This window comes from Rhagoletis pomonella, unplaced genomic scaffold (assembly GCF_013731165.1).
Source record: "Rhagoletis pomonella isolate Grant_MI unplaced genomic scaffold, Rhpom_1.0 Rhpom_scaffold_01534, whole genome shotgun sequence".
Lineage (NCBI taxonomy): Eukaryota > Metazoa > Arthropoda > Insecta > Diptera > Tephritidae > Rhagoletis > Rhagoletis pomonella.
In genome coordinates this window covers 16,189-42,891 of record NW_023460088.1, presented here as the reverse complement: position 1 = coordinate 42,891, position 26,703 = coordinate 16,189, and the positions used below count along the sequence as shown (strand labels likewise).

General features: G+C 38.3%; 1 protein-coding gene across 1 annotated transcript; it reads left to right on the top strand.

Annotated features, from left to right (window-relative positions):
* Window positions 1-5,044: 5,044 nt before the first annotated feature.
* On the top strand, window positions 5,045-9,712 carry LOC118752481 (serine-rich adhesin for platelets-like; the record flags this gene model as incomplete). Its single annotated transcript, XM_036487388.1, is given in 4 exon segments — window positions 5,045-5,098; window positions 5,163-9,343; window positions 9,526-9,592; window positions 9,695-9,712. Coding segments are annotated over 4 exon segments (4,320 nt in total), but the record flags the coding sequence as incomplete, so codon positions are not given.
* Between the last annotated feature and the right edge of the window lie 16,991 nt (window positions 9,713-26,703).

Genomic DNA, 26,703 nt, shown 5'->3' with positions numbered 1-26,703 from the left:
ACAACATAAGTACCTTAATACTTTTGTATCTAGTACTTGGTATTTAATATACATATTCACTGACTTTAAAAGTAATTGAAGCCCATGTATGTATTTTGGAATTTGTTCGTTGTCAAATTTGGTTCGGAGCAAACTGGTTTCTGCCATGTGCCACCTTCAGGGTAATTTTTTGTCTCGAAACCTTTCACTTTCTCACCCTGCGGGAGAAAACCACGAAGACTAAAAAATAATAGAAAGCAAAACCAATTAAAACCATATTGAGTTACTTTGGAACAAATTTCCGTCATTCCTTGTCCAGTTGATTTTGAAGACAGACCGGTTTCAGCCTTGTGTCATCTTGAGTGCCATTTTTAGTTCTCCAGTGCCTACTACAAATTCGTACAAAATTTCGACATTTAATATCTGAGCTTAATGGCAATGAAAAAACTGAAGCCCTCGTTTGTAAGACGCTTTAGGCAGCATATTTTTTTTTCCAAAACGTAGTTAGACTACACCATCCTCATAGTAGCGTTCGACCATGCTAAGAATAGCAGAAATATCATATTGCAAAGAGATTCCTTCGGACGCCTTTTCTCCGCCTTTGACAGCACATAAATAATGTTCAAACGGCGTCCCATTAATTTGCGTTGCTTACCACATCACAGGCGCCTAAGCCGACAATAAGAGAATTCTTTTCAATGGGCTAACTAATTTAATACCCAGGCGGGATTGTTCAGAACCGCGAAATTATTTATGTAGTTATGTCAAAGATTTGGCCTAAAGTTGTGGCAAATGTGCTAACTCAAACACATATACACGCACACATCTATCCTTTGGCTCGTTAAAATTAGTTTATTTATTTCAACTTGTACTAGATTTATAAATAGTTACATACAGTGAGTGTCAGAGAAAAGCGTAAAGTAAATTTGTGTAAATTTTTTGAAAATATTTTGTTGTATTTAATTGTTTTTTTAGTTTTTAATAAAAATTTATGTTATTTAGGTAGATCCATAAAACTCAAAGTTTCTCACTTTAATATAAAATTTTAACTTAATATAAATTTTAAAACTTCACAGTTTTTATTCAGAATTTTTCCGAACATTTTTGGCTCCAAAATACCTTTGCTTTTTGGCATTTTTTTTGTTGACGTTGCGCACAGTTTCTTTCATATCACACCGTCAACAGAAAAAAATTGCCAAAAATCAACGACATTTTGTAGCCACCTCAAACTTGAACTTTATTATACTAAAATTTAATTGGCTTTATAACTGCATACCAAAAAAAAAAATCTGAATGAAAATTGTGAAGTTTTGATGGAAATTTGAAATATTTTTAAATTGTTAGAAATTTTGATTTTTATGGATTTTATACGACTTTACTGTACAATTTTCACTGACACTCACTGTATGTACATACCCAAATATATACATACATGTTTCAAAACATTAGTATACTATACATTTTTGCATGGTGTGAAGTAGCTTTCCTTTTTTAAATATTTACGTACATACATACATACGTACATACTTACGTATTTACGTACAACGTCCGTAGTTTATTTGGTTTGATTACAATTACGATATTCGTCGAGTTGGCACGCGAATGTTTATATTTGATGAAATCTTCGAAGGGAACGTGCCAAAAATTACTTAATCGAAATTCTGCAATACGAGTACATAATGAAAATAAACTAAGATCTTTCAACGCTTAACATAATATCTGAAACAAATATACAAAAGAATAGAGATTGCCCCGCTTTTGGCTGATTGCAATATGAGCGAAATCTAGTGAAATATAAGCTTAAAAAAATATAACCTATGACAACATTTTCTCAGACCCGGTCGTATACATATGTATATGTACATTCATACATACATATATGTAGTCATTTTCTTCTGTTGATGAATTTATACAATTTTTTTCTACATTAAGTCCCTTTTTTTCAAGCAGGTTTTAAAATATATTCGTTCTTTACACACAACTTTTCTTCTAAAAAAATGTCTTTGAAGGGCAGACACATTTTAAAACCTACTTGAGAAAACGGCACTAAGTAGTACAATTTGTGTATGAGGGACCCAAGGGTCTGTTCAGGACTAACTGAATATTCGGTCAGTATGAATTAACGGCGCCTGTAGCCGAGCGGTTAGAGGTGCGCACTACCATTCCGCAGTACCTGGCTTCGATCCCTTTTCCGAGCAACAGCTAAATTAGAAAAAGTTTAACAGCGGTCGCCTCACGGCAGGCAATACCTTGAGAAAGCTTCTCATAAAACCATTTGACCCTCGGAGTCGGCGTAAAATTTGTTGGTCTCTCCATTTGTGTTATAACATCGGGACTCACACTACAAATAGGACGAAAAGCTCGACCAAACACTAACATATGTGTCAACGCCAATCGATTATGGAATCGCTCTTTATGATCTTAATAATTCTGAACTATTCTTCCCGTTGTTATCCAGCAGCGAAAATTTAGGATTACTTATAATGGGTTTGCCATGAAGGAAGGAATTTTCTTCGCCTTCCCCTATTTTCGGTTTCCGTAGCTTATTTGATGGAACAACAAAACGTCGCACAGTGTTCCGTAAAGAACAAGCTGAGGGAAACAAATTATTTGCGGATATTTTGAACGGTGTACTTAGGCTTTTAATTTCCAATATAACCTCGGTTTTTTCGAATTGGTTCCTGTTTACGAATTATTCGGAAATTCGGAAAACTGAGGGTATGCACCTAAAATATCCGGACCCTTAATGCGGTGGACGAACGTCTAGCCACAATCTGCATCAAGGCGAGATTCTTCAACATCTCGCTCATTTGTGGTCATGTCACGGCGTAAGAGGAAGGGGAGGCGTCCAAGGATCTCTTTTATGAGCACAAATGGAGTGAACATATGAGCGCTGCCGCCGACAAGATATCGTACCTGGCGATTTCAATGCCGTCATCAGACACACACGACACTGTGGACAGTTACAATTTCGAAAAAGTAAAGGACTTTGTTTAATAGCCAATAATAAAGTCAGCTTTTGAATTTAGCTGAGAATCACTTTTGCCAACAAGTGTTACTTTGGACTGAGTAGACAATTGAGAAGTACTACTACTAAAATTCAATTTGAAGTAGGACATATCAAAAGGAAAGAAATTATTAATATTGGGAGGAAAAGCTCACCAGCGGCCATCGAAGAATGGGACATATTTTAGAGTTAGCCAGTCTTTCTTAAGCTACTTTTGGCGGGGTAGTCTGTTTCATCCGTTTAAGTTATGCACAGTGGATAGCTCATGTTCCTTCGCGGGTAGCAGTTTTCCTGCAATTAAAAAATTTTTCATAAAAATCATCTGTGTTTCGTGGTATGTAAATATTTATGCAACAATTATTGTTGAGCACTTTTCTTTTGCGAAAATCTTAAAGTGTCATTCCGCATATGGAAAATACGCACCTATTCAAACTCTCTTACTTTTTGATTTGTTTCTATAATTTTTTTTTTGTTATTATCCAAATGTGCGACAAGTGCAATAAAATGGAATCCGCCACAAAGGCACAGCAGACATGCTTCAATCACACACTGCAACAACACTAAAGCAATTAAGAATCGCAAATTCCAAAGTGATGCGAAAGTGATTTGTGCCATATGCCGCAAGTGTGCTGTTCCCCTTACAGCCGGTGATCCATCGAAGTGGCAAAGGACTGGACGCCAGGCGTCTGGATGCAACAGCGCGACGCTGGCTAAAAGTCTGTACGTGGAGTGTTTTGCTGATATCTGGCATTTGGCGAGAGTGGCAGCGACCGAATTCGAGCATTTCGAACGTTTCGCGAATACAAACAAACAAACAAACACGTGTATGTATTGATGTCTATGTCGCTGTGAAATCTGTAAGATGTGGTAAATGTCAACGTCTCAATGGCATGCCAGCTTAAAAATAGAAATGTTATTCTTGTATTTTCCTAAGGAATTGCGCAAGTAAATATAGACTTGGGTGCAAGTTGAATATAAAACGTCTTTGGATAATGGAATTCTCAAAGAATTTGAAAGCAAGTAGTGGTGCTTGCATACGAATATTCTGCAGTTCAAGTGGAGAGGCATTCATTGCGGTTTTAACGGCAAGAATGCTATGTTGCCTATTTGATGGCAAACTACAAGAAATTCGAAAACATATCGCCAAATATTCCAGTGGGTTGCTAGCATAAGTCCAAATAAAGTTATATTCATACATACTATATACATACAATAAATACATACATACATACATACATATATTCAGTGCTGATCTGACTGCGATCGCAGTGAAGTCAGCGCCAATTATAATCTTGCAGATGTTGAAATAATCGAAATGAATCTGTTTACACATCCAAAATTAATTGAAAATCGTGCCGAGGTGAAACGCCAACCGGCAACGACGAGTCCATTTAATGGTGTCGAGTCGACAAGAGAGCGCCTATAAAATATTTTACTCCTTATATATGTACATTAATACACATTGCATGGGAAGAATAGGAAAATAATAACAATTGACAAGAGCGCGCACATGTTGGAAAGCACTTCTCTCCCGCTCCCACTGCCCCATCCGCTGTTGTGGATCCCACAACGCATTTTTGGCGAACCTATGCGTACATATGTACAAGTCTGTAAATACATATATACATGTAAGTATGTCCGCATTGGGGTAGCATAATTATTTTTATGTGTGCGTGAGGAAATCTCTGAATGGCCCTTATGCACTTGATTTTTGGTTGAGCTCTTCCGAGGGAGCGAAAGCGCTACGACTTCTATGCAACCTGCCTCAGTCCGCAATGCGTTGCCTGTTGCGGTACATAATGGATGGTGGCATGGGTGTGTGGCTCCATCGCTTTTGTGGCATGATTGCTGGTGAAGTGCTTAATTGATTTCGTGTCAATTTGGAAATACCATTAATTATTATTTGTGGCGCAATGAGGCAGCTTTCAGTGATTTTTTGTGTGGCAGGTCGGTTCCCATTGTGTATCTTCATTAGTTTTAGCATTTGCATGTGTTAATTGCTTAATGTCATTACTCAGATATAATTAAATTTGTGAAATTTTTCTCCTTTCCTTGCAGACACCATGGAAAACAAACTTGGGCTCATCTTATAAACCCAGCGGCTCCAGTGCGGTAAGCGCAACCATTTTCTTATAATTTAAATGACAACAACTTTCTATTTTTTTCTTGCTTGCAGTACACCTCGCGTGATGATATTGGCAGCAGTCGTTATTCTTCTTTGGCTTCGCCGAGCACATATCGTCCGTCCTTCTCTGGCGGCACTTACCGCATCAAGCGCGATACCCCTTCCAGTCTACAGACACCTTCGTACACAAGTCGTTACACGCCGAGTTCGTCGAGTCGCGCGACTCCTGTAGTTGACTCCTCCACCGATATCGGCGGCTCAAAGCGCTACACTGCAACCGCCACAGGTAGTCTTAATAAGTATGGCTCGTCGCGTGAACCAAGTCCTGCCGCCCTCGAAATCACAAATCGTATGCGTAGTCGGGAGCCTAGTCCAGTCTCTCGCGCGCTTAGAGGAAAGTCGCGCGATCCGAGCCCAGTGGTCGACACCAGTTGTAAAATTGGCTACGGCGCGCTCAACTCATATCGCATGTCAACGCCGAAATCATCCAGCACTTCGGGTTACAATGCACGTTATGGCAGTGGTACATCCGCGGGGCGTGCGCCAACTATGCCGCCGGACACCTCCATTTCATATCTTACGGCCAGTGACTTTCATGCGCGTTCTGTTAGTCGCGCGAGGGAGAGCGCTGCTCGCAAATCCAACGAGAAGGAAGTCGATGAGGAGGCGTCAGAAGAGCCAAAAAAGTTAGAAGAAAAGAGCGAAGATGAAAGCAGTTCAGAGGAGGAAGAGAAAGAAACATTTACCTCGGTGTCGGTGGTCACACGTGCCACGTCTCCCACGCCACCCGGCAGCGCGACAACTGTGCAAAGAACGCGTCGCATTGATATTGCAAAAACAATTGAAAAGACCATACAACGGTCAACATGTAAGCGAAAGACTTTGGATAAGGAAATACAATCTGACCGACTTGATGACTCGACGCGTTACTCGCGTTTCGGTCTGAGCAGTCGCGTGCCCTCATACAGTCCGCACTCGGAGAGTCGTTACACATCCACGAACCTACGATACAGTTCCAGCCCGTTATCGTCTGTTTCAAAGTCGTCCGCCTCAAATGTATCTACTGCCTCCGGCGGCGAGCCAAAGAAAGAGGCCACTGCTGCCGCTAGTAAAACTACACGCGCTACCGGGAACACAAAGTCGAAGCTGTCTCCTCCAAAGGTTGTTCGCATAAGCTCACGACAATCTTCGGTTGAAAATCTCACTGCCAACACAAATGCCAATAAGCCACCAACTGCACCGAAGGCTGAGTCACCCACCAAGAGCAGCTCCAGCAGCGCAAATGTGCCAACGAAGCTTCCGAACAAAGATTTTCGTAAATCCGCGCTGAATGTTGGCCCCACAGATCGGCCGCGCAAGTCCCGCACACCCAGTAGTGGTACGGATTCGGATGCAGTGCAGCAGGTTCACAACGATCTGGTTAACGGGACCGCACAGCGCAAAGATCGCTCACCGAGCGCTGGTTCAGAGGCAAGCAATGTATCGGCTGCGTCGAGTAGACGAGGAGCGACAGGTGAGAATAAATCACGGCCACGCTGCCATGCCAAAAAATCGTCGTCGGCAACGTCATCACTGAGCCGTCATAACAGCAGCAATAATTTGAAAAATAGTGCACACAAATCATGCACCCCATCGTCATCGTCTTCCACTTCCACTTCCACCTCCACCGTATCGTCATCGAGCGGCGCGGAAAGCGCTGGGGAACCAAAGAAAGCAAACAAAAAGCAAGGCAAGAAGAAGAACCTCAACACCCACAACAAAGAACATGCAGCCAACAATTCGAGTGTGACAAAGTGTGCGAGAAGCAGCACAGGTGATTCTAATGATCTGCCGTCGCAGCGGCCAGCGGCTGAAAATAGCAAGGCAGCACAACCACCGCCGCCACTGAGCGCAAATGATACGCGCTCCCCCCAGATAGACACGGCGGCAGCGGAGGCCGTTGAATCATCGCGCACAAATTCGAAATCGCCACTCACCTCCTCCCAAGAGAAGACCTCTAATCGACTGCAGAAGTTGTCGTCTGTGTCGAATTTTTTCGTTGCTCGTCAGAGCGATGTAAATAGCGAACCCATTTTCATCGAAAGCTCTGAGAATTCAGGGGGCGACTCAGAGACGGGTCAGCTAATTGGTAGCAGTCTTACGGCAGCAACCAAATCGAACGCGTCGCCAACGAATAACGCGACCACAACGACAACGACTGATCCTGTCAGCGTAGCAGCAGCTGAAGCAGAATCAACCACTACGACATCGAAACGAAACTGTTATAATTCGAGCCTCGACAACACAGAGGATACATCTGCGAGGAGTCAACGCAGTCTAACGAAATATAGCAACGAAACACAAGATCGCAGCAGATCTTCGGTAACGAAATCGACTAGTACACACTTCCCACACGAAACAACCGTTACAGAAACGGCGCTAACCAGCGAACAAGTAACCGATACCTACACCACTACGGCTACCACGTCTGCGGAGGAGCCAGAGGAGTCCAGTTGGTGGCAAGACACGAGTCGACAGATCGATACAGCATCTGCTTTGGGTTACCATCAAAAAGACGATATGCGCTTCAAGCTCAGGCACATCGACTCTGGCGAAACGGCGTGGTGGTTACGCAATGATGAGGACGACACTTTGGCGGATGATGATTTAAGAACACTCAACCAGGAGGAGGAAGATCAGAGCGAGGCCACTACAGCTCCTACACAGTCGCTGACCAATAATACGAATACGAATACGCAAAGCTGTAGTGATCAACGCAATGCATCACAAGCGAAGTACAGTTGGTGGACGAGCGACCAAAATGCAGGGAATGAAGATGGAGGAGGGCACGAAGCGGTCGCGCACAATGAAAATGATCAAAATGAAACGAACTGTGCGACGTACTATAAAGTAAATGGAGAAGCTAAGCAAATCGCAAGAAGCCACTGCACCCCAGAAAAGCCATGGTGGGGCGACTCAAATGAGGACAGCAAAGGCGATGATAAAAATAATGGGCGATTGGAAAACTCGAATAGTTCAGGTAAGCAAAATGGCGCCATTCAATTGAAAATTTGTCGCGTGGAATCTGGGGAGAAGTCTTGGTGGCTGAGTGAGGCAGAGAAGGAGCGGAAGAACTGTGAAGAAGAGGCGGCCGTCGAAGCTACCATAAAACTACCCACACGAAAAGCCGGTAACTTGGAGCGCTCATCGAGTAGCAGCAAGGAAGTGAGCGATGACAAACGTTGGTGGATGTCTGGCCCAATGAAGAAGCAGTTCACCGTCCAGCGCGTTGAGTCGGGAGAGCGTGCCTGGTGGCAGCAAAATGACGAGGAAGAGACAAGGCACCAATCGCCACAAAGGCAAAAGACGAATTCGAACCTCGCGCGGGCCGATTCCAATGAAAAATGTTGGTGGCAAGAGGACAATGACGATGACAAGCCGGTCAAAAGGCCGAGCACGCGAACGCAACGTTCTGACTCGGGCGAGAAAGCCTGGTGGCTGCAAGATGACGTGGAGGAGAAAGTACAGAATGGAGTCATCAATAATTTGAGCACAGCGGAATTGGATGAGGTATCAGCAGACGAAGCCAGGGGGCGAGATTACGCCGACATAGAAGTGCAACATATTAATGGGCACGTAGCTGGCGCGCAACAACAAAATTTTGGCACCGAACTTAGTAATTCGTTCAATTTCGAGTATTCAGAACGACCGCCACCATTGGGACAATGTGCCAGCCCCATTGCCCTTGAGCAAGTCGCCCCTCAAATGCCACCGCAACCGCCAACGCGCAATCTAAATCAATGTAAATCGCCTTACGATAACATTCCAATGTCGAAAGTTCAAATGAATCACTACTATCAGCCCCAATACTCAACTCAACCACAACCGCCCACAACACAATCATCAATACCACAACAATCACCTTACTACCACCACCAATCACAACAACAGCAACAAGCGCAACAAACAAATGATTACTACACACCTTATGCCAACAATAGCAACAATGTTGGCAACATCAGACAAACGTTTGTTGGTGAGAAGCTCTTCATATCGCGTCATCAAAATATCGATGAGCTTTTGGGTGGTTCGTGTCGTCCATTAAGTCCGCTCTTCTTGGACGGCAGCAGCAGCGCCAACAGCTTTGCCACAGTGCCGGCGAATCGCAACGTCTTCTTAGAGGAGATCACACCCGATCAAGTGCGCATACACGATAGTACAGCGCAAATGCCGGTGATTCAACGCATGGAGAGGTGAGTACAAGTACTGGTAACTAATGAGCACTGCTGGTATGAGTGTGGTGTGTGTTGAAAAGCTTATCGGTGTTTGGAGGTTGGTGTTTGTGAGTTAATGAATGGAAATTGAAATTCTGTTTCAGTTTTTTTTGCCCTTTATTAATTTATTTTTTATTTTCGTTTCTTTTTCTGGATATTAGGGACGAATGGGATAACTATGGAAGTGGAAGTGCAGCACAACCGATACCGTATTATGAGCAGAAAATGGTGAGTGAAAATAATTTTGCATTCGATTTCGTACTGATCTATTGTGTGCGCGGGTATTGAGTAAAATTTAAGTAAAATATGCAATGCTAAAAATTTCTTTAGAACGGTTACTATGTTTAATTAGCTAAAAAGTCGCATTGAAAAATGGGGAGAGGCAATTGTAGGTATCCAAAGAAATATTTTGGCCGGAATTGGGCATTAAATAATATTCGTGTAAAGACATTGTATCTGTTCCCACATAATGTTTTTTTAAATAGCACAAATTTTTTGTCATTTCAATGCCCAGTGGAAATTTGACTAGAGAAATAAGTTTTTTTTCGTAAATGCTTTCATTAAAGTAGTTTTTGTGATTGTATACGTGTTTTAGGAGTTGAAATTATATATACATATCTAATATTGCTTCCGTTGGTTTAGTGCGCGACCGCCATTCATCCATCGAATGACTTGCAGCATCCTTCCTTCTTGATGGCTGTAAGCAGTTTGTTCACGGCCAAGAAGGGGAGATAGAACTCCACCTAATCGACACTGCCACTAGATCAGCTTGCAGTACCTGGTTTATTCTACAAGCGTGCCCAGCCCCGAGTCAATGCTCAGATACATCAGCGCTTCCGAATTTGATGAGAACATGATGCTGTTGAAGGTGTCATCGGTATCTAGGATTGTTATCAGGTTATATGTATTTCTTGAAAGGCATTGATATTGTAATATGCCATTTTATGCGCTTTTCCCGGGGACTTTCCCTTGATATAAGCATGCTGTGCTGTCGCAAACTTGTTCGCGACTGGGTCCTTTAAATATTGCTTCATATGCCGAACCTGCGTTTTTAGTCTAAACGGCAATAAACTTAAGCAGGGATCACCCGATTTGTACATTGTCCCAGTTACAGCGTGGTGTTATTAGGAAAGTTGTTATTGGACTGAACTCATTATGTCTACACTACCCCTCTCTGTGACTGCCAAAATGTACAAATCTGTGCCAATGCACAAATGGAGTATGGGTCTAAACTCAAAAGAGTAGAGTTTATGTGTGAGCTCTCAAAATTTGCGGACTAAATTTCTTCTGTGCCTATTCGGTATGTGGTTAAGAGTAAGAACTCTTTCTATAATAGCACACAGATATTTTTGCTACATTCACGGAATTGTGGCAGTTGGATGAGTTTGACGAGGTATTTTCCTCGCCCTAACGCCGTGAGAGGGAAGACCAGTATATTTGCATGTATTTATAAAAAAAAAAATATTTATTGTGCCAAAAATTAGTGGGTAAGCACTGTACCCAATGGTCCGCAAAAAACTCCGAAAGCAGTGTCTGAGCATGCCATCCAATTATGACTTAAGAAAGTTTTATTACAACGCGGTTGAGAAGTGCGTGGCAAAAATCTCAAAAATTTAAAGAAGGAAAGTACATAGAATGCATTTAGGCAATTCATGTTAGTAGTCTCGCCTAAACATTGGGCATAGCTTCAAGGTTTCAATCTGCTCTTTGTAGATAATTTGTTCTTTCGCTAACAGTTTACGATTTACTATGGGTTGGCCCTCCTTTTTTGTAGAGCATCAAGCTTATTAGTGGCACCAAAATGAAAGTGCCTCCTCAGTAGTGGATCCAGCGCTTCTTCCCCTGTCTCTGTCCATCTGCATTCATGGCGCCCCGGAGAGTACCTTTCTAGGTTTACCTCAGTCCACATCCGTGCAAAAATCCCTTCATTACTATAGTAATCCTTGCTGCTTACTTTAGTAAGGATTAGATGTGGATTAGAGACATAAGCCACTTAACAGTAGCAAAAGTTTTTAGTTTGTGAACTTTGAAATGTCTCGTCATTGCAGAGGATCATCGATATGTACATATATGTATAATAAGTGTGAATCAATACATATTTACATACATACGTATGTCCGTGTAGCCAAAAGACTTCTGCGTATGGAAATCGAACAGGTAGTTCATAAAATTTTTTTATCGATTAATTTGGATGGGTGCCAAATTGCTTACAGAATTAAAAGAATGTATAAATCTTTCAAAATATGACACCGCGATTTAAAAAAAAAAACATTTAAAGGAGGGAAAGAGTGAAGATGAGTTAAATAAATTAATTGAGCAGAATAAAATTGCCAAGATTTATTATAGCAGCACATCAAAAGCGTAGTCATTGCGTATAATTTTGGAAACAAAATTTACCATTAACGATCGTCAAAGGTCAGAGAGCTACGCTTGCACATCAGCAATTTAGTGATAGTATTTTTGCCTGCATATATTTAGACATATCAGCATACATACATATGTACATGTGACTCACGCACGCACAACATTGCTGGGATTTCTACGCTGGATGATTGCCTCTTCAGCCGTTGCTGATTCAATTACGCAAAGAATTAAAGTGAAGTGAGATAGAGGACTTGCTTTGATTTCTCTGAACTGTGCGGCACTTGCGCGAAATTTGTTTAACAAGTCACTCAATTTGACACTTAAATTTTTCTATTTTATTACTTCATTATCGCACAGGCATATTTTATTTTAGGTATTGCGATTATATATAGAAAATATGTATGCAAGTACTTACTCGTATGCACATTTGTATATAAGTACATACATACATATATTGCTGTGCGCATGGCTATTTAATATTCAAATAAAAAATCTTTCAAAGTTGAATGTACTTTTGTTTTTTATGTTCTTTGATTAAATTTACGAGGCAAAAATATGTTTAATTTGAACGAAAACAAAAAGCTTGGCAATATTGACAAGGCAAACAGTCGGCATATTAACTTTAATGTTTGTATGCAGGGAAATGCAAGAATATACATACATTTTTTTTTGGTCGAAAATGAAGACACGCTTATCTTGGAAAATGCATTATCTCCAATTTTGTATAAAGAACAAGATTCCAACGCGAAATTGTATTTAAATGAAAAGTTGAAAAAGATACATATATACTAAAAGAAGTAAAAAACAACCACTCGTGCTCATATGTATACCCGTAGTTGCGTATGTAACGTATACGCCCCGCAGCACCATAAAAAGTCATATAACACGTTTGCTCGCACGCCGTAACTTAATATGGCTTATATTACTTAAAAATGATTACATATTTTGCTTTTGAGATTTTTACACAATATTCCTTATGAAGATATGTATCTATTACTTTTTTCATGCATAAATATAAAAATTTTAGAATACATTTCGATGATGCCAATAAAAATAGTAAAATTGGAATTTTAGTTTCTTCATTTGGTGACACACTAGTTTTGTTACACTAGATTCGTTGGTTTTACCAAGAATAATATTTTCACCGTTTCATTTCAACATTTTGAAGTATCTTAAATTATTACAATTAAAAAAAATCGTAAAATTTCAAAACCTACAAAAAAATGGCTGCGACAGATATTCTGCATTTCGGTACTTTTTCACTTAAAAATATTTTAAAGCGAAAATTGTGCAAATACTTGATTTTTGTATGCCACTTGTTTCTGGAACTTCACTGATTGCAATGAATGCAAGAATAATGCTTTAACGTTTTTTTTTTTTTGGTGAGAGAAGGGAGTGGACACTAAAAAAAAAACAACTCGTGAGATTTGCTCGTATACACAAATTTTGTTACTTTGGCGGTTCTTTAGTTGGTATTTCCCTTAGTTTGGTAATGATCTTTCGCAACAGCTGATTTATAAAAATTTTATTATATACGAGTGCAACTAATATTTTAACCCTTTCATGTCTGATGTTGACTTTAAGCAACGTTGACATTTTGGTGTATAAATCTTGGTTATCGAAATATTTTTTCTAATGGCTCATTTTAAATGACATTTCAGAATATTGTGAAGGCAAATGAATGAAATCCGTGTTATAATTATGGAACCATTTGGTTTTCAGCTTCAGTTGCTAAAAGTGTTGCTGCAACATCAAAAAAAGTGCACATAATAAGTAATATATTTCCTTTAATATAAGGGTTAAGGTTCGGGCATGAGAGGCAACTTTCTAATATACTCCACGTCTTTATTTTCATCTATATTATAATGTCAAACAACAGTCGAGATTTTGAGGGTGTTACAAAAATGTTTAATGCAGTTTCGTGAATTACTCGGCGAGCCCTACGAGCTCTACTAGGTCACTTAAACAGTTCAGTTACACCGTGTTACTATTTCAAAGTCAAAAAATTTTTGTTAAACTTGAATATTTTTTCAATATTGCATTCCAAGCCGAACTCTTGAATTTACGTCGTTCTTTAGATGTGGTCAATAAATTTCATAAAAGTCAACCTGCAAAGGAAGTTGGCTACATAAGCAAGAATATGTTCGTTTGAGTTATTAAATTCTTTGCTTCTACTATATTTATCATTACACATTTTACGAGTATCACGCACACACATACTGACTGACTGACGCTTATCCTCGTCAAATAGGAATCAGTTGTGTTCTCTGGAATAACGACAAATGACAGTGCCATTGACCAACTAAATGGCTAAATGGTTGAATGGCTGAATGAATGAATGATCCATGAAGGAGCGAATGAGTGATGAATGTGTTTTTAATTTATGCACAAACTTGTGATTCCACTTGCCATTTTAATAATTTTTCGCTGTTTTATTTTTTATTTTTTTTTTGAGTTTTTGTTGGTGATATTTCATTTTATATTTATTTATTTACGAGCGTACACTCTTACTTACTTATATACGGGGTATATTTGTGTGTAAGTTGAATGTAAAATTATTTGCTAAGTGGATTTATATGTTGTTCTTTTTTCGGATTTCGTTTACCTTCACTTGAAGTTGAGGCTTTATAAGCTCGTTTACACTTGCGGAATTCACTTAAGAAATTTACATACATACAGATGTGTGTGTTAGTAAACGCATACTTGCATAAAATTTATAAGTGTGTACATATGTATAAGTACATATATATATGTGTAGGTATTGAGTGAAATTTGATCCAAAGACGCCATCCTTTTTATAGTAACTAATAACACTGGTCTACAAGGGTTTTGCGAATAAGACGGGACCTGGTGTTTCCGAACGGATTTTTCGTGCTGAACACGAATCTGGGGTCCAAAACTTCCCATCACGTCACGTTTTCGAGAAAAAAAGGGGTTGAAACCCCTAAAAACAGCGTTTTTGGCCATTTTTGAAAAATTGTAGAGCTGAACCCTGACGTGCTACAAACTTTGTATATGTCAGAAATTAAAGGCTAAATCGTGCCCTTTCGAATGAGCCCTATGCCGAATTAATCGCATGCACCCTTAGATCAGGGGGTGTATTTGTGTCTAGGAGTCCAATTTTTATATCCACCATATTCGACCCGTCATCTTAAATTTTTAAAATCTAACTGCAGATTCGTAATCAGCGACTTTTAATATAGTTAAAACCTTGGCATTATTAATTTTCTATGATCGTTTAAGATTAAATTCTTTCTGTGATCAATTTTTCCTGCACCCCTAAACACAAATACACCCCCTGCTTTAAGGGTGCACGCGATCAATTCGGCATAGGGCTCATTCGAAAGGGCACGGTTTAGCCTTTAATTTCTGATATATGCAAAATTTGTACCACGTCAGGGTTCAGCTCTATAATTTTTCGAAAATGGCCAAAAACGCTGTTTTTAGGGGTTTCAACCCCTTTTTTCTCGAAAACGTGACGTGATGGGACATTTTTGACCCCGGATTCGTGTTCAGCACGAAAAATCCGTTCAGAAACACCAGGTCCCGTCTTATTCGCAGAAAAAAAGTTGAAATTTGTAGACCAGTGTAATCAAACAGACTCAATAAGCTTTATATCTCTCACCTTGCCTAAGGCGTTTTGTTGACTGAAGTATAAAGGCTCGTCTAGGTTAAACATACCGATGATAAAGTCTAAGCTCAACATCCATTCGGAATGATTAATGAGAACATTTTTTCATCATTTTACTTAATTTGTTAAGCACCAAGTTACCAAGTAAGTACTCGTTTACTAGTCTTTTCATGCGTTGACTCCATATTTTCTATGGCCTGGTATCTGCAATCATTCATATTCCATTCTGTCCATGCATTTGTTTTCATATGCACACGAGAATTATTTCAGCTGTCGACTTTTTTTCGTTTCGCTATAGCCAAAAAAAAACAGGAAAATTCCACAAAAAAAAACCAAGTTAACATTCATCGCTTCGTTTGTGACTAATTTTTGTGTTGACTCACCCGACTCCACCACACCTCTGCAGCAGCCCAGACATTCAGTGTCGTTCGAGCTGCAGTCAGCCAACAGGCAGGCATCAGTCGTCAGTCGTCGCCGCCGCCAACTATAAGCCATCAGCTGTCCACAGCCAGCAACGAAGAAAAAGCAACACCAACAACAACTGGCGCGTATGCAACAATGCATTTTTTGGTATTTTTCATGGCTCAGAAGTAAATTCAGCGCGGCAATAAACTGAAATCTACTTCTACTTACATACATATTTATGCGCTTACTCCTACTCCTACTAGAGATGCCAGATCGAAATAAGAAAAAACATCGATTTTTGAATCGATTCGAATCGAAATAAATAGAATCGATGCTGGAAGAAATTATTGTATTTTTTACAATACATTTTACATTTTTCATAAGGGCCATGATTTATCAATAACCCTACTTAAGGAAATGCTTAATTTTGTTTTGATTTTATTTGTTTTTTGATCACAGATGAGAAAAAATTTTATGTTTTACTTCGAAATTAATCACTATTAAAAACTGTATTTATGCAGATTTTCGTGCAATATGGACGCTTTTTAGTTTTTTTTTGTTTACGCTAACTCTATATTTACACTCCTTAGAAAGGATTTGCTGCAAAACTGCATACGTACTACATTTTTTTCTTAAAGCAGTAATTAAAGAGTGCAACATTTTTATGAAAATTTCCATAAAGTTTGTAATATTGATTTTTGAGGTTTTTGTTGTAGAATTAGTCATATCTTATATAGCGTTATTCCAAGAGGCTTTCCTTTAGTCGGTGGAGAAAGACAGGCAGGTCAATGAATTCTTAGGTCTTTGCTCTCTCAAGTTAGTGAGGTGGGACGTGTCAAGCCCTATAATTTTTTTGTACCAGCCAACAATTCAAATTTCTTAAAAATATTATACATTTTCTGAGGTAAACCGTGGATTAATTGAGGAAAAATCGAATGTCGATTCTAAATTTTTTTGAATCGATTTACGGATCGAATCGGAACTAAAAAATCGAATCGGAAGGGCTCGATTAATCGATCTTCGATTTAATCGATTCAAAAACGCCATCTCTACTATCTACACGTATGCATTTATAGATCTGCAAATCTGCCGTTGCGAATTAACGTGTAGGTGTTGCGATTATTCGCCTTTAAATTTAATAAATCTTGAAGAGTGCATACAAGTCTACATACATAGTATGCCAGTATGTATGGACAATGTATTTTAATATTTTTGCTGTTGCCTGAATTCGCGTTTTGAGGGCGAGTCTGCTTAAGCATACATACATATGTATGTATGCATGTATGCAATTATTAAAGTGCATGTACTGTTGTTTGCGGCTGTGCCTGATTTGGCCACAGCTTCTGATTGACGTGCAGAGATTACAGTTGCTGTTGTTATTGTTCTGACGAGTTAATATCTGTGGTTGTTGGACACATTGTAGGTTGGTTGGATGTGTTGGTGGTTTTACTGCAGTTTTTGATGGCTGATAATCGGCGGCAAGCGTTTGTTTTTATTGCATTACAGGCTTAAAGATATGCAAATTAATTTGATATAATTGATTACTCAGCGAATGCGTAAAGTAAACAAAGTAATTTTTTGTAGGAAGGAGGAGGGATTTAATGATAAGACCCGTAGGGACCGTAACAGTTACAACTTTAAAAAAATCGCTCTTTAACAATTATTCTTTTACTTTTATTTAATTACTCCTTAAATTACCTTTTTTTCTGACTTTTATTAAAAAATTTAAAATAACAATTATTTTGGATTTTTATCTAAATAATCTGCAAGTAACAGTTATTTTTGATTTTCTAAATTATATGTCTTAAATAACAGTTATCGAAGACTTTTATTTATAAAAGTCATAAATAAAAATCAGTCACTGACCTTTATTTTTTAAATCACACTTATAAAAGTCATTAGTATAAGTAGTAGTAAACTTTTGTTTCCCAACAACTTCTTAACTGCGAAAAAATGTTAATGAATTTTATATGAATGATTTAACAAATAAAAGTCGGCGACTGATTTGTATTGATGGCTTTTAAAAGTAAAAGTCACTGACTGATTTTTATTGATGTCTTTTACAAATAAAAGTCTTGAGTAGATGAGTCGATAATAATCGCGTTGAATACATCGGTTACAATGAAGATGTCGTCAAATTCGGTATTAAGTAGATCAATAAAAAACATATTCATTATCGACAATATATTATCGAAAAATATATCGATAATTATGTTCATTAATTATTGAGTGGAACGGAATGCAATTTTTTGTAGCCGGGAAAAGTCAAATCGATTTACCAAACACTCCGTCGTTGTGGCCCTATGTCCTCATTTGTTAGAAAGGAAATTAAAGGAATAGGGGAAAAAGTGGGCGCAGGAAGTCATTACTTCTCTGCAAAATTTCCTTTTTTCAAGTATATATGCAAGACGGGTAATAGATCTTAGAATTCGATTGATGATGGTTATAGATCTCGATCCCTTAGTTAAATGAGCTAATACACGTATTTGTATGTAGTATTGTTGGTATTTATTGCCATAACAATTCTGCGTACAACTTGGAATAAGTTTGAGAAATCAATTTCAAGCTTCAAAGGGCAGCTTTGTCTAAAAATAGACGTTCTACGCGGTAACTAGCCGCTTACTCTATTATATCAGCATAAGTCCATATGCAAATACCTACATACCTACATGTAAAGATACATACTGGACTACAAACATATATATATGTACGTATGTATATACAAGTATATTTGCATAAATCGCAATGCCTTCGCGCCGAATCAGTTCTGCATAAAAGTTTTTCCAACAATATTTTGCTTTAATTTGGCTACTCCTTCGACTTGGCAGCATACAGCAGTAGCCGAGTGGCCGATCAGCCGTTGGCACTACCACTTTTCAGCCGCAATAACATAACATAACAAGTAATCAGCCAAGTTGAGTGCAATTCTCGAGCACAGCGTGCAACAACAGCAGGCTTCCTGCAACAGATGTATGTACACACATTCATACATAAATCAGCCTATCTCCATCGATACCACTACTATGTAGACTTCTGCAAGACCTTGGCAAAAAATAAGCAACAATCACTGGGTTGCGCATGCTCATCGTCGCGCCGTGGCTGCCGGTCTTTGGCTATGGCTATTTTTAAAACGCTCTTAAAACACTTTACTATTTAATAATAATACGATTTTGCGCGCACTAATGCCACAGATGCTGCCGTCATGCTGTAATGCTTGCAGTCAGGGAGGTAGCGGCGCGGGCGTGTGAGTGCAGGGCCACGAAAATGCGTGTCGGCCGGCCTAGACCATATCGGCACGAATTTAGTGATGGTTGGGCAGCTGGGCGGCCAATTGGGCTAAAGAGCGGAAGAGAGCAAATGAATGTTGAGAAGAGATAAGGCAGGGGGAGCGGGAGCGGGAGCGGGCTACTACTGTCTGCCAAAGGCTTGAAGACGTTCAATCAAAAAACTACCTGTGGCACACGTCAAACTATTTTTAGATCAGTGTATGCCAATTAAACAACAACACCAACTGATAGCAACAAGAAGTGAAGAAGTGGATACATACATGTTGATGGAGAAGAAATAAAATACAAAAATAAATAGCAATGTGAAAAATCCATACATATATATGTAAGTGTTACATGTGAGCCAGCATAGAGGAAGAAAATATACACTTTTTTTTTGGTCTACTAACTACTTTGTTGGTTGCTCTTGGCAGAGAGAAAATCGCATGAAAAGAGTATAAACATTAAATGCCGTCCACATCGTTTGCACTACGAGCGTTGTTATGTTCCACAAAAATGAAAAAAAAAAATAGTATGCAAAAATTGGTAGAGAGCCAAGCCAAGATTGCATTCACCCCCAACTGGCTGTTTATCTCAAGTTGTGTTTGTTATTGTTATTGGTTTGCACCGATACTATGAAAGAGCGTATATTTCTTGGAGATATATCTTACAACACCCGTAAAAGCGCTTAAATTTATTAATTTAATTCTTTGCATTCTACAAAATATTTCCTCAAAAAAATTTGCTCTAAATTCTTAAATAATCTTTCAGCGATTTACCAAACGCTCAGTTTAATACAAAAACTCTAAGTCGTGCAATGCCTTTCTGGGCCATAGCAATTATGGAGTGAAGTAAAATACAATTGCTGTCATTTTGCCGTTAAATTTAGTCAATTACCGTAAATTGTAAGCTGAACTAAGAATGAACTTTCGCACTTAAAGTTTATTTGCACTGCCAAAATAAAAAACGTTGCTCAACTTTATAGTGTTTTTCGAGCAAAGAAAGAAAAACAAACTCAATTGCAGGAATTAAATTAAATTAAATAAAAAGGGAATAAATAGCGCAGATGCGGTGGACACGCGGTTATTTTATGCCACACAACTATAGCGTTCTCCAAGTGGAGTCTTTTATAGGAAGCAGCTAGTCAATTGGGTTTGAAAGCAGTTTCAGCCAAGGTAGTGAAATCTGACATTGTAAAGAAGTATCGCGAGAGAACTTTCAGAGAGAAACGGCTCTGCTATGTTCCTGAACGTGGTAATATCGAAGTTCAATGGAAAGCTAGTGAGATGACTAAGCGTTATAGGAGGTGGACCACTCTATAGGTAAACCGTTTTGTGAGGAAAATTTACAAATATATAAATTAGATGCGCCACAAATGACTTGTGGAAACAAACGAGATGATAGTGAAATATGAAAATAATTGAGAGCGAGCTCGAACACAAAGAAATGGAAGAAACTAAACAAATCTGCGGCGATGGTTTTTGAATTCGCAACCTACAATAGGGAACTATGCGCCCGATAGACGAAGTAAACCACTAGCACTCAAATATATGCTGAGTGCAATATCAAAGAAGGCTAACGTCATTCACACAGATCGGACTTTGCTGGATATTCCCTGGATATAGCAATTATCGCTACGATTTCAGGGAATAACATTTTTTTTTTTCATATCAAGTATGTGGTTTATGTGAGCTGAATGACGAAACGTCGAAATGAGTTTGATGAGTGGATGTGCTATGCCGCTACCCAAAGACTTTCTCGCATAGTATGCCTTTTCATACCCTGAAAACTTCCTTCGCTTTTTTTTACATGTTCCGTCCCCTTGTCGCATTCTCATTGACAGAGCGATACGTATTGCTTTGTGCTCGCAAGACTTCACAGCTGGTAGCACCACTGGTAGCCAGGTAGCCGGGACATGAGAATGGGCAGGTGAACAAAAAATTTACTCGCGGGAGCTGCTGGTGTTTGGCTCACTGACAAGCTGACGATGAACTAACTAAGAAAAGTGGTGGCTTCCATCTGTACATACTTATTTATGTATGTATGTATGTAGAACCGGTATTTTGCACCTTTGAATAAGTCAATGTTTTGGCTCTGCCTCCTCTTTGCTTTATTTTCGCTCTGTTATTATTTCATTTGTACATACATAGTGTCTCTTTGTGGCTTAACTTAACTTGAAAAGTTTATATTACATATTTATTATAAATTGCTCTACGCTGCCGTTTTATTTGCGCTGGAGAGTCTTCGACTATTTACTTTTTGTTCTTACTGCTCTGGCTGTTGGCTGTTGGCTTTTGCCTTTCGTGGCTTATTGCCATTTTGCTTTTCCGCGTTTTGTTTTATCGTTGAACTTTTGTTGGCTTCGATGGAGCATGCACACACACACACACACACTCGCCACTCAGTTGGTGTACCCAGCGTATACGCGGCGCGCTAGAGAGTGCCGAAAAGTTGCTCCACCAGCCAAGCGTCGGCTCTGTTGTGGACGCGCAATGGCGCTGTGGCGCTGTGGATCTCGTTGGCTCTTTCACGGCTGATTCAGTTGTTTAGTGACAGTCTCAGTGAGCGGTTGTGTAAGCATTCAGTGCGGTTTAAAAACATTTCTTATTGTAACGGTTATAACAAATACTTTTCAATGCATTTATTGGTAACAGCAACGTTTGCATTTTGATATTGGAAATGAATTTTTGTGAGCCCGTGTCGTCTTTTTGTTGATGGTGCGTGAAATAATAAATAATTAATTATGTGTTAATTGAGAAGTGTACAAAAATGTTGTAAAATAACGATTTTAAAAATATGCGGAAATTTGTCGCTGCTGCGCGCTGTTGATGTCAGTCGGAGTTTTGGTTGAAGTTTTTTTTTTTTTATTTCGCGCGACTAAAAATATTTAAATGCATTGTTGTTGCGGGAGCAGCGTTGCCAATTTGCCTACTCGCTTTATGGCCACGTTTATGCGCGAGAACCACACAAATACATAGCGCAATAAAATAAGATATCTCGCTCGGATCGGACTTGGGACAACTTCACTTTATAAATGAAAAAAAAAAAACAAAAGATAAATCTACACATGAACTTCTCGATTTGCTTTCGCGTTGTTATTTCTTAACCAAGATTGTTTCAAAACAAAAAGTTTATTCCTGGCGTAGCATTAACTCGACATTTTTTGAATAGTTATTAAATTTACATACATACATACATATGTTTTTCAAAAATGATGCATGTACGTATATATGTTTATTTGTGTGTAACGAAAATTTTGCAAATTTGTTTTTGTGGATTTTGATAGCTTTTGCAAAAGACCAACAAACGTTGCTGCATATAAACAACACACGAAAATAATTTTATTATACGTTTACATGGCCAATAAAATATGTATGTCACTGCCACAGTGAAAAAGACCAAAAAAAAATAGCGCAGCTGCTTTTGCTCTTCCCAACGATAGTTGCCATGCATGGTTGTGTTATTGCCAATAGTTTTCTGGTACATACATATGTACCTATATACAATTATACATACATATGTATGTATGCCACAATTGTGACAATTTGTCTTTTTATTATTTAATCAGCTGCTTTATAACAAAAGCGACAAATTGGGTAAATCTGGAAATTTTACGATTACTTTTTTCTTAATTCTACGAGCCAAGTAGCACATAAAATATGAAAAAAAGTTGTTAACTGCTATTTGGCCACAACAAACAGCTCTGTAATTGAATGAAAGGCATTGCCTAATAAAAAGTGTTTAATGGCCAATAAAGATTTGACTTAAGCCGTTAAGGCAGATACTGACAATAACACTGATTTTAAGATACATCTTAAAATAATAACTATAATGACGTAAATGTTTCAAAAAGTACTTAACAAGTGTTTCATAATTTTTTTTTTTTGCACAAAATAGTGAAAATTTGCTTTATTCGGGTATTTGTTTCAATATTGTTGAAGGCCTCTAAGTGCTTGAATATATCTAAATATACCTTTATCTTTTAGCTTTATATATTTAGCAAAGCCTCTACTTCTTGAGCCCTGTATGTATGTATGTATGTTTGTAATCATTTTCAAGAGGTGTACGCGTTGATTGACTGTCTGGCGGCTAAGCTGGTTATACGGCTGGCTGACTTACTACATAGTTGACTGCAAGGCTGGCTATTTCTTCTTGGTGCTATCAGAAATGAAGCTTTTTCGATTTAAACACGCACACCAAAGGCTTACGTACTTACACAAATACCAATAAGAATACGTATATATGCATGTACGTACATAGATAAACTTGAATTCGTAGTAACCTTCGTGCAGCGCAAGGGGAACGCGTAGAGAAAAGGTTTGAAATACGTCTACGACAGCAACGACAACGAACTTGGTTGGTTCTGTCAGCCCAGTTGGGGTGTACTTGCTTAGTGTGTGTATGTACATACATATGTTTGTGTTTGTATTTGCATTGCGATAAGATTGACGTTAATTCCTTAATGAACTCTAGACGACTGCAAGTGGAAGCAAAGTTCTAGGGCAACTACCTACTTCACTGTATGTATGTACGCCCCTCTTTTATTCTATAGATTTAGTGGTTCTAAGTTTTTGGGTATACATACATATATGTGTATGTACACGCACATTTCGGCTCGGACAAAGTCAATGCCTCTTATCTGTATATACTTGGTTTGATACTCTAACCAAAGTCAAGGTGTTTGAAAATAAATTAACTTCATTTTTTTCATGTAGCTATGATTTTTCCTTTAAGGCAGATTTGTCGTTTTTTTTTTATGTAGTTGTTGTTGTGTTTCGCTTTGGTGTTCTGAACATAACAAAAGCAATTTAAGTGAAAAAGTATATTTTTTAATTGAATTTATTATGGAACAAGTAATTTTTAAGCAAAAAACCAAACCGACTTCAATTCTGATATAAACATTTAAGAGTACCGTTAATTTCTTCATGATCCAAAGATCGGGGCTAAACCAAATTAGTATGGGACCAACTTTCCTTTAAAAAAAGAATTAAGAAATCGGTATACGTGGTCCAAAGATATGCGGTAACATATATAAATAAAATATATATATATTCCGACGAATTGATAACCTCCTCCCTTATAATGTGTACTACGAAAAGACAGAAGGGAAATAACATTTTTCACTTAAACTCTAGGAGATACCCGCAGTAAGTGACAATATTTCAGTAATGATAATAAAAAGTGTTTCTTCTTCTTTTTTCTTGGTTCTTGGTGGTGAATGTTCGCCGTTGGTATTTCCTTCCATAGCTTGACGCAAAGTCCACAAAATTATTTTTTCCTTCATTGACAACGTTTCAGGCTTTTTTAAATGGAACAAATGGTTCGAGCGTAGTTTTTGTTCGTCGTTAGAAGTCTCAGCTGAGGTAGCACTTTGTTTAGTCTCGAACTGCCCAAAGGTCTTTTCTAAGCATTTGAACATAGTAGTACATATTTAGGTATATGTATATGAACATGTGTATGTTTTAAATCTGGCCTTTTCTTTTTGCTGATGTCGATCAGCCTCTTCCAATATCGGAGGTATTCTCATGAGCTGAACTTTTCGACTGTTAGAGCAAATATATATAATTTCGGCAAAAAAGGCAGAATGAGAAAAAGAGACCCCTTTAATTCCTAAACAGGTTGTGTTTAAGGTAAGTTCAGTAAATATAGAAAAAATATAATTTACTCCACTGAGCATAAAGGTGAGGCCTACGCCCTTGGAACTAATATTTGGTATCATTATCCACCGTTCTTTTTTCACATGAAGACTGATTTCATTAAATTTTACTTTGATGTAGACTAACCGTCACAGTTAGATATCGGCACCTTCGCTTTGAAAGGTAGTCCAAGTTCATTGTAGTAGATAGCGAGCGCTTGCAGCCTCAACTAGCCCCCTTATAATGTGTACTACGAAGACGCACCACTACGACCGCTCTTTTTGTGCTGTGACTCAAGGCTCCACATTGAAATCAGTTTAGGGTGTATACATTCATACATATTTATGTACTCTAAAGATAAATGTTCCAGCTAAATTTTCTTGGAAATTTTAGCAGTAAAGGAATGGACTTTTCTTGTGTGTTGCGTAATCTATTTGGGGCGAATTGTTTTTTAAATTTATTAACAAAAAAAAATATATAAATCGGATATTGTAAACAAAACACTACATATGAATGCAAAATTAAATATATGTACATATGTATGTATGTGATGAATGTATGTGGGGAATGAATATAAAATAAGCAGAGAGTCAATCAACTTGCGAATGACGTTATTTGAATTTATTTCGCACTTAATGCTCATAAATCCGCTGCAAAGTGTAATCAAATTTTTGAGCATCAATGCAAAGCGTCCACCCGAAACAAAGGAACAGTGCACCGTTAAATGAATACACTTCTATTGTGCGCTCATAAATATTGCTTTACTATATTTTTCAACACAATTTCTAATAAATTTCTACTACACATTTCGTTTTGCGCTGCGAGCGTGCAGGGCAGCAAGCTTTCCAAAACATCACAGCCAAGAAATTAGGAAACTTTTTCCTTAAATCAATATTTACATTTGTGCTGTGAATTCGTGACATTCTTGCGAAAGACAGATAGACAGATAGACAATGCGATGGTTCGATCGAACCGGAGGGGGGGGAGGGGGGAGTTACAAACAGCCGCTAAATACATGAATTTATTGAAAGGCATGCACCACCTTCTTCATAAAAATCTGTTATTTCTATGTTCATATTTTTCACACTACATATTCATTTTGTACCGAAAATAAACGCCAACCACCATTCACACACAAACGATCTTTTGAAAATGCTGCGATCAGCACATCAAAACAGCCGATAGATGGATTTCTCACGCCTTACGAAACGGCAAGCGTCTGTGGGAATCGAAAGCGTCATGTTGGTGTGTGTGTGTGTTTGCGAATGTGGGCCATGTACCTGGTAGTCTATGATTATCGCATACCTAAGTCACGTTAATAAAAAAAAAATTTTGAAAATAAAAATAAACGAAATTAATTTTTGAAGAAAGACAAAATTGTGTGATCAAAATAGCCAGCATTTCAGGTACAAAGCTGCATCATATTCTGATGGTTGACTGTGTGAGTGTGTTTGCATGTGTAATTATGAGCTTCAGATGTTGTTCAGATTTTACATTAGCGAATTATATAATTTTAGGGGGGGGGAAATCAAAGGACTGCCGAAATTAGAGGAGTAATTAAGAGAAAATATATGTTTGTTAGAGGAGTACGCTCGTTGTGGAAAGAATGTTTTCTACAATTTAGCTAAGTAAGATCTCCGTATTCTCGAGATTCGTTTCACGCTTCTTTGCTGTCTAATCTAATCTCTCTGCTCAGTGAATAAATTTTTTTTTGCTATACCCACATATATGTATGTATGTATATGTATGTATGTATATGCGCAGGTATGTTTGCATGTATGCACATATATACATTTGTATATATGTACGGCAAAAGTCTAATACTTTTCAAAAGTTTATCTGCAATTTACGCCAACAGAAACCTTCATTAACTCGAACACCCAGCACACCCAGCAAATTTCATTGACATACATACATACGTACACACATTCGCACGTAAATGTTATACATACATATTTGTTAAAACGAAAATTATGTCGCTAAACTAGATATATGTAGATAGTAGATATGTGTGTAGAACTGTGAACTAATGAATTT